Source organism: Trachemys scripta, chromosome 7 (genome assembly GCF_013100865.1).
Source record: "Trachemys scripta elegans isolate TJP31775 chromosome 7, CAS_Tse_1.0, whole genome shotgun sequence".
NCBI lineage: Eukaryota > Metazoa > Chordata > Testudines > Emydidae > Trachemys > Trachemys scripta.
This window is the reverse complement of record NC_048304.1, coordinates 49,550,215-49,565,551: the sequence shown is the minus strand read 5'-3', so window position 1 is coordinate 49,565,551 and position 15,337 is coordinate 49,550,215. Positions and strand designations below refer to the sequence as shown.

Here is a 15,337-nt window from a genome sequence, read left to right as displayed (position 1 = left end):
CGACTGGTTTTCTTTCTACATTTTATTATTTCAAACCATGTGAACAATTTGGTAAAACATCCTGTGATAAAAGCTAGGCTGCGTCCGTCGCTGGCTAAGGGCCCCGAGCAGCTTGTCAGGGCCCGCTTACATACAGCAGTGTTTCCTCAACCGACGCTACAGTTAGAGCTAAGAAACTACATTTAAAACAGAGTTGACAGTAGAGCAACCTCGTGAGCAATCCCTGCCCACTGGGGCAGGGGAGGAGAAGGAACGAGAAAGAAGCGGACGTGATCACCACCACTTAGTCCTTCGCTGGCGTCTTAGCCCTTAGAAATCTAGTTCTGCTGATGGGAAAAGATGTGGCTCGAGGTTCTGGGCCATGTTCTCCCCATGCTGGGGACCGAGTCCGGCCTGGAGATCTGGAGGGGAGATTTTATTTGAACCCAATTCTAAACACAACTCACGTCAGAGCAAACTATGGAACAGATGTAAACGTACTAACACCCCTCAAGGCACAATTTTTATTTATTTTTATTTTTTTTTAAACTGTAGAAGATGTTGTGAGGACAACTTTACCATTTAGTACTGGACTTTGTTAAATAGTTTTTAAAAAATATCTCATTTAAAAAGCAATGTAAAATATGATATTCTTTTTTGTTTTTAAAGGAATGTTGATTTTTTTTCTTGCTGGTCTGTGCAAATCACAGGAGTCTGAGGGACTCGCTGGAGGCCCCCCCCCAGTGAAAGAGCAACGGTTCGAATGTAAACATTTGGAAAGTGATTTCTTAAGTGAGGATGGTCGGGAGCAATTCCAACCGGAGTTTAAAAAAAAAATTAAAAATGTGGTTTCCCCCACCCCCAAAATAATCTTTTGTTTTGTTTTGAAGCTGCTGCGCTTTAGTTTAACCGGATGAAAATGTCCCAATCTGCAGCCACTGATCTGTGTGACCTCTGAGTCCTTGTGGGGGTGGCCAGGGGGGAGAAATACCAAGCAGGTTCAGACAGAAACACGGCCTGCAGCAGGCGGTTGGGGGACCCAGATGGGACCTGCCTTCATGTTATGATCATTAACCAAAGTCTTTTATTAGGAAAAAAAATAAAATAAAAGAAACAAAACAAAAAAACAAGAAGCAGAAGTTGTTAAATGGTGCAGTCCTTCCTTCGTCGGCGACAGCCTCTCCTCCAGTACATGCAATTCAAGTAATCCTAGAAGAGAAATGCACCCAGGAGTTATACTGGTGAAACCCACGGGCGCGCGGCTGTGGCTGATCACCACGTTACCTTCTGGCACCCGAGCTGGTGGGACCCTCCAGGCTTAACGGGAGGGTCTGGAGTATGGAGAGACCAGACTGAGGACAGACATGTGCAAACCAGTGGGGGGCCAAACGCCGACTGGCCCACGGGCAGCACTTCAGCCCTGCTGCAGCCCCCAATGGGACTGCGGGGGAGAGGCAGAGAGAGGAGGAAGGGGAGACACAAGGCAGTTCCTTTGGTGCCCATTTAATGCTATGCCCCTGCGTGGGTCATCAGCCATGGGGATCAAACCAGTGACCTCTGGATCTGAACACCCGCAGCTCCGGCAGCCAAGGCTGCAGCAGGCTCAGCAACGTGTGTGGGGCCCCATTGCCACAGGAGGGGCAGGGCCCAGGTTCCACCTGCCTGCCAGGACTATCAGGAACGGCAGTGCCTGGCTCACAGTGCCCTGGACATGCCTTCAAACACAGCCACCAGGGAAGCACCCTCCCCTCGAGGGGAAACCGGCATCGCCGGGCTGAGGGCAGTGGGACTGTGAGGATAGGGCAGTGGGACCAGCTACCAGATCCAGGACGCAGCTTCCTCGAGTCGCTGCTGGAGTCCCTCCCCCAGGAGCTATGGGTGAAACCCAGGCTCCTCAGAGCCCGGCTGCCCTGGCTTGGCCCGTTTGCAGGGAGACGGGCGGCTGAGCAGCGTGGCCTGGCACAGCTGGCTTTGTAAAGCCATGCTGAGTGTGAGCCACCCCGGGAAAGGGAGCTGGCTGGATCCCGGCTGGAGCCGCCCTTCCCATGGCGTCTCAGGCTGCTTAGAGAACATGGGCACAAGCCCCGTGCCCCAGCACCGCTGGGCCCTGTGCCTGGCCTCAGGCACGTCAGTGACGCTGGACGTGGGTGCTGCAAGGGTAAGAGCCCCCTCTCCCCCACTGGCCTCCCCAGGAAGGACCCAACGCCTGGGCCTGCTGCAACCTGTACCACCTAGAGTTAGTCCTCTGCTCCCCCAACCCCCGGGCTCCCCACCAGAGCACCAGGGCAACTGGAGGCGATGGCTGGGGGCCAGGTGGCTTGGATTTCACAACGACTGGGCTCCAGTCTGCCCCGCATGGGACAGGATCACTATGCGAAGTAGAGAGGCTGCATTCTCCAGCCCTCCAAGGCCTGCAGGCCCTGCCCCTCAGGCCTGCTGGTCCCCATTCTGCTCCCCACAGGTCTGTGGGCCCCCCAGCCCCCTCCTCATGGGCCTGCAGCTCCCTTCCCCCAGCAGCAGCCCACAGAGCGAGGTTCTGGGAAACGTCGCCCTGGCCTATACTCTGCCTGCCTTGTACATTACTGAGAGGCACACCCATAGGCTGATCCATGCAGTGGGGCCGCCCTGCACCACAGCTCAGTAGGGCTGCTTGAGAAGGAGGAAGGGCCCGTTTGCTCATGCACCCAGGGCTGAGGGGAACATGGAGAGAGAAGGACCCTGGCTACACAGGACCCTGGCTAAGCCTCGTCCCGGAGCTCCCCAGCCTGGCCTCCTCCAGCCCAGGCATCAGTGCCTCTCCTCCACAGGCCGTCTCTGGGCACCAGCCTTTCCCCCCTGTCCCCCAGGCCTCTATCACTGAGCCCTTGCTGGACACTGGGGCCTCCCTGGCCAGCCTCACCTTCCCCCGTTCCGCAGCAGGTGCCGTTCCACCGTTAGAAGAGCCCACAGTCCTTCAGGTTGTTTTTGATGATGACGTCGGTGACGGCGTCGAAGACGAACTGCACGTTCTTGGTGTCGGTGGCGCAGGTGAAATGAGTGTAGATCTCCTTGGTGTCCTTCCGCTTGTTCAGGTCCTCAAATTTGCTCTGGATGTAGCCAGCCGCCTCGTCGTACTTATTGGCCCCTGAGGAGGAGGAGGAGGAGATGAGCCACCTGCATACAGGGCACAATGCTAAGAGGAGCCCCCTGAGCGCTGATCCTGGATTGGTCTCTTCCGTTGGCAGTGCCTCGGTTTCCCCAGGCAGAAAGTGAATCCTGACCTGGTGTCCGGGCTAGGTGTGTGCCACAGGCACAGTCACACTTTACACCACAGGGATGTTTGCAAGCAGCCTATAGAGGGTTAATAAATGAACAACAGACACTTTAATAAATGGCTATTTGACTGCTAGAGAGCGCATAGGTTGCTTATAACCACGGCTTAGCCATCCAACACATGCCCCAGTCTTCATTCACTAACCCTTCATCGCCGGCCCTTTCTAGAAAGCGTGACCCCAAAAACTAAGCCTCGTCCATGCGTCTCTCCTAGCCAGTGAAAATGTGGAGCTTCTCAGCCATACACGTGCCCCAGCTTTGGTTGAATCCTGTTAACCTCTTGGCTTCAGGGAGATCTTGAGGCAATGAGTTCCACAGGTTAAATATACACTGGGTGAAAAAGTACCCTCAGCAGTATTCAGCGTGTTGCCTTTCAATGTCCCCAATTGTCCCTGTGAGCAGAACCACATCACTGACCATCCATGCGCTTGTGCACTTTGTCAGTCATGTCCCCCCTTACTCATCTCTGACCCCGTCTCTCCACACCTCCTTTCTGGCACTTGTCTCTGAAGTCCCTTTGTCTGCTGTGTACCATGGTAGAAATGGGGTGGAGAGAGCTGGGCCTGGGGTACCAGGAATACTTCCTCCATTAGTCTGTCTAAGGGGCACCTCACACTATGTTGTATTTACCTCCCACCGCTGTGCAGAAGAGCTGTGCTACTATCCCCAGTGTACAGATGGGCAAACTGAGACACAGATGGGGGACCAGGGAATTGAACCAGAGTCTGCTGAGTCCCAGGTTTGTGCCCTAACCATTGGACCAGTCTCACGTAGTCTCCGACTTGGTTAAAATGACCCCAATTTGAGCGGCTCTATTGACTGCAGTTGTACCCTACCCTTGCCTGGGCGCAGAGGGGCCTGAACAACCCATGACAACAGCGACAAGGAACCGAGAACCCAGCCACACGTCCGAGCAGTTCGAGCGACTCCTCACACATGGGTCCCCCTGCGGCCACAAGTGTTGCTGAGCTCTGCCCAGCCTGCAGCCCTCATTACTTTAAAGCGGGGGCTATTCATTTTCCTTTCCGGGCACCCACGCTTGGGCTGCAAATGTGTCAGAGTAGCAACAGACAACGTGGGTGAGAATCTCTTTTACTGGCCCAACCTCTGTTGGTGGAAGAGACCTGCTTTCGAGCCCCAAAGCCAGAGCTGAACCCTGAGGGGCTGAGGTCACAGCGCAAGCTGGTGTGCTGCTTGCCCAAATGTCCCCCACCCTGAGACTAATGCCCACGCAGGCCAATCCACGCAGAGAGCCCAGCTCCAGGTTCACCCCACGGGATGGCTCCTGATCTCTACAAGCTGCATGGGCAAAGGAGGGGACAGGCAGTGGGCTTTAGGGCCAGCCGGCAGGGCAGGCTATTACTCCGTAAAAAGCGATGGCAGAGGGGTACCATGTAGGGCCCAAAGCGTGCAGTGCTCACTGGAGCAGCCCTGCCCCCTTGGCCCCACCCTCTGGCATCTCTGGTGAGCAGATGCTGGCCAGACATTGGGGCAGTGCCCCCCTCGCAGGGGGAAATAGGGGGGAGGAGGATCGGAAAGATGGTGTTGTGCCTCTCACAATAACGTGCCCCCAACATGGCAGCTGCATCCAGGATTCAGCTCCCAGCATGCACAGCTGGGGCAGGGGTGTTCTCTCTGCCCCATAGACCCTTCGTCCATGCCCCACGCATCGCTTGGGGGTTTTCCCCATTCAGACCCCGCCCCCCCTTAGAAGGGGCTCGTTAACAGGAGGGCTCCCTCCACTCCTGAGTTAATGCTAGCCACGCTGAGGGGAGGGGGATGCCCCAGAGAATGCTCCCAGTTGGGCTCCGGGCCCGGACGCTGGCTAGTGGCTGGCGAAGTTCAGAGCCAGGCCACGAGTCCCACGCAAAGGAGAGGCTTCCACTGGCTTCAAAAGCCACCCAGTCACTAGGGGATTTTAATGCAACTGAACCAATCACACCTGTTCTGCATCAAGACTAGTCCGGGGCATGGAGGGGGCTGAACAACGGGCGCCTCCAGTAATTGCTGATCTGAGGAGACTCCCAGCCGTAGCACCACTGAGATGCTGTTGCACCCACGGCTCGTTTCTCACCCCACACGCTGCCACAGTTGCTTACAACACAGCTTTAATCCCCAGCCTCCAGTGAGCAGCTCCCTCTGCTGGAGGAGGCAGATTTCACATACATGGGACAGTGCGAGTCAGCCCTTCGTCCTGGCTGGGCCACAGCCCCAGCGCCGCCAGCTCTCATGAGGAGTCGTGCCATTGTACAAGATCGCAGCTTCCTTAAAAAAAGTGTCTTGCCCTCCCAGCTGCAGAGAAAAGCTTGACAAGCGTGACCTGAGTGAGCCTGATGGCTCAGACATCAGAATCAAAACTTAACAGCTGTTGGGTTTTAAATGCTCAGGAGTTTTAAGCCCCACTTGTGATTTCTGGAGGGTCGGACCTGATGTTTGAATCTTTGGGTTGGTGATGCTGTGCCCCAGGATCTTGCTCCACAACAATGCAGTGAGCGCCGTGGGTGAGGGAACGTGGAGAAGGACGGCATCTGACATGGAGAACCTTCCCCACCCACCCTGGAGAACTGACTGGGTCTGTTGAGTCACCTGCAGAACTGGGTCCGAGGGAAGCGCCTGTTTGTCATACGCATTTGGTGGGCCCCTCTCCACCAGGGCTCCGAGTCTGACGCATTTCAGCGCAGGTGTCCACCCATTTACAAGTGACAAACCCATGTGATCAGCTTCGCCTAGAACACACTGGCTAGGATACACACACTGCAACATGTACATCCCACAGGGCGGGGTGCATTACTGGCCCCTCTGCCTAACCCCCAGAGGATGGCACCTGGTACAGGCCCACCTGGGGACTCAGCCATTTAGCTAAAGCTGTAGCAGCTCCTACTCTTAGCTCTGAAGTGCCCGGTTCTATCCCTGGTGTTTAGGCCAAGATGGTGGCTCATTGACAAACCTCTGGACACCCCCAAATTCTCTTCTGGGGGTTCTCCAGTGATATGGGATAAAGGATGATCCCCCCATCCTCTTTAGAACAGATCTGAACACTGGTATCAGGCCCTCCCTCACCTCAGTCTTCTTTGCTCAAGACCAAACATGCCCAGGTTTTTGACCTGTCCCCAACAGTCAGGTTTTCTAAACCTTTGATCATTCTGGACTCTCTCCAATTTGTCCACATCACCCTTGAAGTGTGGTGCCCAGAACTGCACACTGCTCACACTAAGGCCTCTCCAGATCCCAGACTGTCACCCCAAAGCACCCTACCAAGCCAGCCTAGCCCGCTGCCAGGAGACGTTGCTAATCCATTTGACTGGGTCTTATACCACCCATAGCACTGTAAACAGAGACTGAAGAGGAGGAGAGAGGGAGCAGTATGGCTTGAAAGATGACCACTTGTGCCTGACTACTTGTGACTCCAGCTGGCACTGGCCCAAACGATGCCATGGTAGAGCCTGCCAAATGCACCCTACTTTGAGAATCCCTGCCCAGTCTGCACTCCCTGATTCCTCAGAGCACCGCACAGGAAGGTGGGTCTCACAAGTAGCAAACTGAGGTGGCAGCTTAGATTGGTGGCCAATTGGGGGAAATGCCCAGTATTGGCTAAGGACTGGCAGGCCAGGTGCATGGCTGGGGGAGAAGACCGGAGCGTGCTACCCCCAGCAAGGCACAGCAGTGCATTGGGCCCGCCCATGGTGCTTGTTTGTAATGGGGCATTGGCTGCATCGACTCGTCTATATTCCCCAGAAGCTCCATCGAGGTAACCTGCGACCTGAAAGGCAACAGTGACCGGATTAACTCCCACATCCGGTCACTTTCTGCGGGGCTTGCAGAGCTGCGTCAGAGCACACAAAATGACTGGAAAACTGGCCATTCCAAAGTTACCTTGGTCTGGGACTGAGAACCGTTGTGCTGCAAAAGGGACGCGGACAAGCACATGGTGTTAAAATCCAACATATTTTCCCCTTGATCACATGATTTCCCTTCCCCCATGTACCGATTTTTCAGAAAGCCCCAGAGCTCAACGTTTACGGCTATTATCCTCCAGAATGCCACTTCTCTGTCAGATCGACGCACTGCTGGGCTGTTCCAGGCGGGATGGGGTACCAGGCCCTATGCCCTGATTGTTCACACAGCATCACTTGAGGAGTAGGTTCCACAGGCCCCAGTTTGTTATTGTAGGGTTGCTACAGCCCAGCAGGCTGCTCCAACCCTGGCTGCAGAGCGTGCCCATGCTGGCTTGCTACAGCAGGATTGCTGCTGGGTTTGAGAGGAGCTGCATAGCAGTGGGTTTGTTATGGTGGCGTGGGGCAGAGGAAGGGGTTGTTGTAGGGTTGCCAGGGATAGTTAGTTTGGTTTTTTTCAAGAAAAGGCAGGTGGAATTTTAGGCCCGCCCAGCTCACAAGCTGAGAGAGGGGAGGCTGGGCCAGAGTTTAGAGCACCAGCCTAGAACAGGGAGACCTGGTTCAATCCCCTCCTCTCCCACAGACTCAGGGTGCAACCTTGATCCTGTCACTCACCACTCAGGGCCTCGCCGGTACAACGGGGTGACAGCCCTGCCCTGCCACCTGGGGCATGTGAGGATCACAGTGAAGATGGTGAGGTGCCCAGATACTATAGATAGGTAAGTGCCTACAGAAAAGTCAACACTGCGAAAAAAGATTGGTTCTTAACCTAAATTAGGGTCCATCCACTCAGGTCAGGATCCATCCACCCTGCAGTGGGGAGAGACCTCTGATCCCTGGGAGACAGACTCACACTAACAGGGCATAAGCCTGGCTCCCCAGGCTGGGAGGTGTGCTCACAGCTGCAGTGTAGACAGACCCCTAGGACAGGCAGACAGCATCTCTTCTAGGTCAAAGCTACTTACCCCCCCAGCAAGGCCTGGGCACCTGGCACCTGGCAGATGGGGTGGAGACCCAGACAGCCCCATACGGAGCCTGAACACTGCGTTCTCCCCACAGCCAGAGCAGCTCTGAAGGCTGGAACTGGCCGGTCAAAGGTATTTCACCCCCTACCCCAGAAGGAAGCAGATTTGTCCACTAGTTCCCTTCTGTATAGAGGGCAGTCACAATGTGCACAGCTGCCAGTAACCCCAGGAGAGAGCAGCTCAGCTGCCATTCAGTTAAACCCCAGTCCAACGTGCCGCTGCCCTGTACAGACCCCCCACTGCTGAAGACTCCACTGAGCCCAGCACGGGAGCCTCGCTAGAAAGAGCCAGACACAAGCTACTGGCCTGGTAGCTTATCAGCAGGGACTGAGCAGGTCTGTAGCTTGCTGTTTCCTGTCCTCCTGACCTGGTGTGCCTCTGGCACTTCCTCTGTACAGAACAAGCGTCACGGGGAGACACTCTCCGGTTTTCAGTCTCACAGCGAGGTCCCGATGAGGATTTGCCACGGCTGCCAGGAGGTGCTGATAAAACAACACAGACTAAATGGAGCCTGCATGCTGCTGTGCTCACCACCTTCTCTTCCCTGCCTCTCTGGGGCCCTGGCTGCCCTGGAATCAAACCCCGTTTCAAGGGCTCGCAGGGATTAGTGACCAGGGAGAACAGGAGTACTTGTGGCACCTTCGAGACTAACAAATTTGTTTGAGCATAAGCTTTCGTGGGCTAGAACCCACTTCATTGGATGCATAGAATGAATTAAGTGGGCTGTAGGCCACGAAAGCTTATGCTCTAATAAATTTGTTAGTCTCTAAGGTGCCACAAGTACTCCTGTTCTTTTTGCGGATACAGACTAACATGCTGCTTCTCTGAAACCCGATCAGAGAGAGTTAACTGGTTTCTAAATGACAGTCTGTGTTTGTACAGTGCCTGGCACAGTGTGGTCCTGTCTGGCACAGAGGTCCCAGGTGCTACCAGCTGGCACTGCTGCCCTCCAATGGACAGAATGAGACGTGCTCCCAGAGCTAAACCCAGCACGGGGCTGTAGAGCAGAAAGCAACTCTCCTGTAGCTGGAGAGGTCAAGGCCACACAAGGAGGATCCCAAGTGCTATGCCAGGGACTGAACCAGAAGCAGGAGCTGCTATAGCTTGAGCTAAAGAGGCAGGATCTGTAGCTGTGGCTGGAACAGACTCACCCTCTGTGGGCTGTGCAGAGCGGGACGTGGGACATGGCCAGTGGGTTGTACTCTGAGCTCACAGGGGCCCTAGAGGGCAGCACAGTGACCGTCACTCCCCGTTGGGCCCAGGTTTGCTACAATTTACATGGATTTTCAAACCCGTCTCTCCCCCGTCACGGATGCGGCCACTGGACTGGAGTGGTATGCGATAGGCAGGCACCCAAGTTTAACGAGGCAGAGCCACTATGCGGAAAAGGCCAGCTGGTTTCCACCTTGGGAGCCCCAGCTGGGCTGGGAGAGGGCAGCTGCCACTGGAACGCCAGGGAAGCCGGGACTCCAAGGTGCAAGTAAGGGACTGGCTCTGCGCATCAAGCGCTGGAGCTCAAACAACTCCCCTAACATTTGAAGTACTTTGGGGCCAGCGTTCAATTAACACAACCACCTCAAATAGGTTGGGTCTCAATGAGCCCAGACAGGGCGTCTCCTAGAATAACTTTGGCAGGCCTGGTCTGGCCTGCATGGTCCCAGCCTGATGGCACAGAACAGGGCAGCTCCAGCATCCTTTCTGACAATGGGGTTTGCCTTGAAGTTTGCAGTGGCTTCATCCTGCCCCTGAACCTGAACCTCCCTGAGCCCCAGGTGTCATGACCGCCTGCGCTGTGATGCAGGAGGAGCTGTGCTAACACTGGCCTGGTTGGAAGCAGCTCACGGGGCCATTCCAGGGTACCTGAAGGAAGTGAGAGCTGAGCAGAGATCTCCCCAGCACCTCAGGCCTGCTCTAGCACACAGCTTCATGATCAGATAAGCCCTCGGCATCTTGTGCATGGAACCCGCGTCGCTCCTGCTGGTGCTAAGCTCCCAGATGGCAGCAGCCAACTCCAGGGCCTGACTCAACTCAGTTGTGCCAAGGAGATGCTACTTCCTGCCATGTACAACCACAGGGTCTGGATGGGCTTTATACCCAACCCTGCCCCACTGCTAAACACAGCAGACAGCCACCCTAACTCAGGTAAGACCCCTCCCTACCCCCCCCAGGGGACTCATCCTCCAGTCAACATCTCAACAGAGCTGCCCTCTCTTACATCCCTTCTCACATCAGCAGGAGCAGCGACAGAGCTGGATTTTCCCACTGTCTGTCCCATTCACAGGGACCTGCCTCCCAAAGGCAGCCCCACCGTCAGTCACAGGCCTTTTCTGGTCTAGTTGCGGCTGCACAGACCTTTGGGTTCAGTTCCTCTGGCACCGCCAGGAGCCTCTCAGCTCTTCAGAGACTTGTGTATCTTGCATGAGACCTATTGCATCTGATCTACCAGCTGAGCCTTTGGACCACGCTCATCTCTGTACCATCCACATGCTCATTTCACGCATTCCTAAACAGATGCCTCTCGTGAGGTCTGCAACGGCACCCAATTGCTCCTGACGACACAGGACCTCCCGTTTGTAGTCACCTCTTCCGAGCCACAACCCGTACTAACAGGCAGGAATCGCAGCGCAACAGGCCTAGTAAGATCTATGTATAAACAAGGTAATCCAACCCTTGGCATTTTCGTTTCTATCTCCTGCCTGTAGCCTGTGAGTGCAGCCTAAAATACCAGGGTGTGGCCAATGATCTTGAAATGCGGAAGGTCTGGGATGGAAATTCTAGGAGCTACAAGTTTATCCTCCACCCAGAGCAGGTGCTGAGCTACAGACCAAATCCCGGAGCCATGCTGAAATGGCTGATTCTCCGCTCACTGGGAGCCAGGATGGGTTTCACCCTGGCAAGAAGCAGCACGTTACCTGTGTACTCCGGGAAGCAGATGGTCAGGGGGCTGTGTATGATCTTCTCCTCAAAGAGGTCCTTCTTATTCAGGAAGAGGATGATGGACGTGTCTGTGAACCACTTGTTGTTACAGATGCTGTCAAACAGCTTCATGCTCTCGTGCATCCGGTTCTGGCAAGACAACCAACCATAGGCACTCAGTCAGCCAGATGGGACCCGGACAGAGCAAGAACTGGGTTAGGAGCCAGGGAAATAGCAGGGGGAAGGGCTGCCTAATGGTTAGGGCATGAGACGAATTCAAAAGACCCAGGTTCAATTCCCTTGTCCCCCAAAACTCCCTGTGTGACTTTGTGCAAGTCACTTTGACCCAGATCCTCAGAGATGTTTAGGGGTCTCACTGCCACTGGAATCAAATTCCTTTATGCCGTAGCCAAGTTCAGTTGAAATCAATGGAAGTTTGGTGTCTAAATACCTTTGAGTATTGGGCCTCAGTTTCCCATCTGTACAATGGGGATACTACTACTCACGTGCTCATGGGTGAGTGATGGGGCCATACAAGGAGATCAGACAGACTGGCATGAGTTGGGGAAGGTCTCAGGATCCAGCACAGCCAGAACCTCTGCCTTTTACACAGAGGAGATCACTGGATTTTGGGGCACCGTGCCTCAACTCTGGAGAAGTTTGGGCACCAACAGCCTCATGCACTTCCGCTTGTTTCCTGGATGGAACTGAATCCAACCATTCCCACTGGAGTCTAGCTAGATGGGGGTGCTCATGTCTCCTATGTTTAGGGGCCTAGGCATCCAGGTTAACTCAGTTCTAAGAGAATTCTGAGAAGCTTTAAATGTTTTTAAGCCATAAATCTTATTGCAGAGCAGTTTTCAGAGTAGAAAGCATGTGGGGGATGGTCACGGTCAGCTGGAATTCCTAGAAGCCACATGAAAGCATCAGACAGCTAGTTTATGACATGTGCACACAGGTTTAATCATCAACATCATGTGGAACCACAGAAAGAGGAAGAAAGGAAAGAGATAAATGTGCTGGGGCATTGGAACGAAAAGGAAGGACGGTTTGGCTGTTAAGCTATTGTCATAGCCCAGCCTGGCACAGCAATACTGCACTGCTGGTGCCAAATTGCCAACCTTACAGAGCACTGAGACAACACCCTTCCCAAAACGCCAGCCTTGTCCCTGTGGAGTACCGGAATTTGGGGAGAGAGATGATGTTAACCAAGTTACGCTCAACATGCCCGCAGGACCCAATGCGTCGCTGTGATCACTGAAGAGCTCGTGGAATTGCGGAATAAACCATGGCTAGAAGGCAGAATTGTTTAGCAGTGAGTAATGAGCCACTGGAGCAATTTACCAGGGGCTATGGTGGAGTCTCCATCTCTGGAATTTGTCAGTCAAAGCGGGCTGCTCTTGGGATTGTTTGGGGGCAGGTCTTTGGCCTGGTTATCCAGCTTAGACTAGACGTACCCAATGGTCCCTTCTGGTTTTGGCAGGATCAAATGAGGCAAACCCACAGTTTTCTACTGCCCCAGACAAGGGCTAATGAGTCTGCTGAGATGCCCAGTTCCTGCACCCATCTAACCTACAGACACCCCTCGTTTCTGTCCCATGCGTAAGAGAGGTGGTGCAATGGTAGCCAGTGAGCGTGGGGGCAGGTGGGGAGAGGATGCCAGAGAGGGATAGAAGGCACCCGGCAGGAGGAAGGAGATTGGAGTGCTGGGGAGAGGGGAGGGGGGGCACGGGGGAAAGGCCTGGAGCCTCCTGCAGCAAACCCCCTCCCCGGTGAACATGCACAGATCCGGGGGATTGAGCTGGAGACACTCAGCCCATGGTCCCTCATGCTCGTGCATTTCAGACTAGCTCCAAGTGACGCAGGGCCAGATTAGTCCCTCTCCCATCCTTACCATCTCCTCGTCTTCAGCCAGAACCAGGTCGTAGGCGCTGAGAGCCACGCAGAAGATAATGGCCGTCACGCCCTCGAAGCAATGGATCCACTTCTTCCTCTCTGACCTTTGGCCGCCCACATCAAACATCCTGCAAGCAAACAGCCAGCGTCACGGCAGCAGGGGAGCTCCCGCGCCGTCCCCACTGCTGAGCCTCAGCCTGATCAACGACCCCCCAGTCCAGAGAAGGAGAGCTGGCTAGGGCGGAGACTGGGAGCCACTCAGCCCTGCTACCAACTGGCTGGGACACCCTGGCAGGTCTTGTCACCTCCACGGGCCACAGTTTCCCCAGCTGTAAGACCAACCTCCCAGAGCTGAGAGGCTCAATTAGTTAATTAGGCCCAGATTTTCAAAGGATGCTCGGCAGCTGTGATAAATGAAGGGGGGGAGGGATAGCTCCCTTTTATGGACACCCAGCCAGACAGTTAGCTATAAAAATCCCTCTTGGTAGCTGTTCTCTACTTGCTTTACCTGTAAAGGGTTAAAATGTCTGACTGCATGCATAGGTAAAAGGAAGTGAGAGCACACCTGGCCAAAAGAGCCAATGGGAAGGCTAGAACTTTTTAAAATTGAAACAAGACTCCCCTTTTGTCTGTCTGTGGTTGTTCTTCCAGAAAGGGGACACAAAGCAGCAATGCGGTACGAAGTTTAAGCCAGGTATCAAATCATACCTAGAATCTACTCATTTGAAACCCCAGATATGCAAGTAGATCAGGAAATGTCTAGGAAGACGCAATTAGGTTCATCTCTTATTTCTTTATGGCTTGTAGACTCCTCTGTGCTAACCCCAAATGCTTTTGTTTTGTTTGTAACCTTTAAGCTGGACCTCAAGGAAGTTATTTTGATGCTTAATTATTATAAGTGGTTCTTTTTAAAATCTACCAATAGTCTAAGTTTTTAGATGTATTTTCTCTTTTGTTTTTAATAAAATTTACCTTTTTTAAGAACAAGATTGGATTTGTGTGCCCTAAGAGGTTTATGCACATTGCTTAATTAGCTGGTGGCAACAGCTGATTTTCTTTGTTTTCTTTCTCAGCTCTTCCCCAGAGGAGGGATGAAAGGGCTTGAGGTTACCCTACAGGAAGGAATTCCCAAGTGCACCTTCCTGAGTTCTCGAAGGGTTTTTTTTTTTTTTTTTTTTTTGCACTTGGGTGGTGGCATCATCTACCCATCCAAGGTCAGAGAAAAGCTGTAACCTTGGGAGTTTAATACCAGCCTGGAGTGGCCAATATTAATTTTTAGACTCCTTGCAGGCCCTCACCTTCTGCACTCCAAGTGCCAGAGTGGAGAATCAGCCTTGACAGCAGTTAAACACCTCCTAGGACCTGAGCCTAGGAGTCTGCAGGCTGCCTGGGGATGCTCAGGAGGGCAGAGTAAATCATTCTTGTTGAGAATCATTTGCTCACGTTACTTAGAAACCCCTTTGTCATCTTGGAAGGATTAAGTGGTGCTGGCACCAGCTCAGATGACTAGCTGCTGTTCTCTTGGCCAGGCCAATGGGCCCTTCCCTCTGCTAAGTCAGCAAACTCCTGCCTCAGCTCCTGGGCACAGCAGCGTCACAGCAGCAAGTCGGACATGAGAATTTTAGCTGCATTTTGGCCCTTACCACACTACAACGTCTAACCAAGTCTGTAGCCAGCTGGTGATCTGAATGGCTCTAAAGTTGGGGTGAGTCCTGTGCCCTCCCAGAATTCCCCCGCAAAGGACAGACAAGTTCTCCTGCAACTGACACAACTGACTGGGGGGAAAATCCCAGAGCGTCTCAGCACAAAGAATCATGGGGTGTGCCCTCAGCACACATGGGTGAGTGTAGAGAGAGTGAGGATGCTAACACGGATAGGACTCTGCAGTGGGGATGCTCACACTCAGGCTAGGCTAACCCGGGTGCTCACACCCAGGTGCCAATCAACCAGGCAGGCTGTGCGGTGCAGACATAGGATTCTAACACTGGATAGTTAACTTGGGGATAAAAATGCACCTCCACTAGGGAAAAAAGTGTGTTTTTAACACGAGTTAGCGAACTTGTTAAAATCCCAGTGAAGACAAGTTAGCAGGTCTACTTGGCTAAATCCTAGGCTGCTCCAGTCTTCATCTCAACCTGCTAATTCATGTGAAAATGACCAACTGCCTTGCCTTCACTGCAGCTTTACCTCATGTCAGCTAACCTGAGTTAAGAACAAACCTTTTTTCCCTGGAGAAGACAAGGCCTCACAGACAAGCCATTTAAACAGCCTCCTCCCTTCCTGGGAAGTATAAACTTCCCTTTTCCCTTCCAGCAT

General features: G+C 53.6%; 1 protein-coding gene across 2 annotated transcripts in view; it reads right to left on the bottom strand.

Annotated features, from left to right (window-relative positions):
- Window positions 1-7: 7 nt before the first annotated feature.
- The window catches only part of GNAI2 (G protein subunit alpha i2), a 182,950-nt gene continuing 167,620 nt past the window's right edge, over window positions 8-15,337 (bottom strand). For both annotated transcript variants that reach the window (XM_034775236.1, XM_034775237.1), the window contains 4 exons: window positions 13,020-13,149; window positions 11,122-11,275; window positions 2,879-3,103; window positions 8-1,188 (listed from right to left, as the gene is read on the bottom strand). In XM_034775236.1, the coding sequence (XP_034631127.1) occupies window positions 2,913-3,103; window positions 11,122-11,275; window positions 13,020-13,149 (475 nt within the window). In that variant the 3' untranslated portion in view covers window positions 8-1,188; window positions 2,879-2,912. The remainder of the gene's footprint in view (window positions 1,189-2,878; window positions 3,104-11,121; window positions 11,276-13,019; window positions 13,150-15,337) is intronic.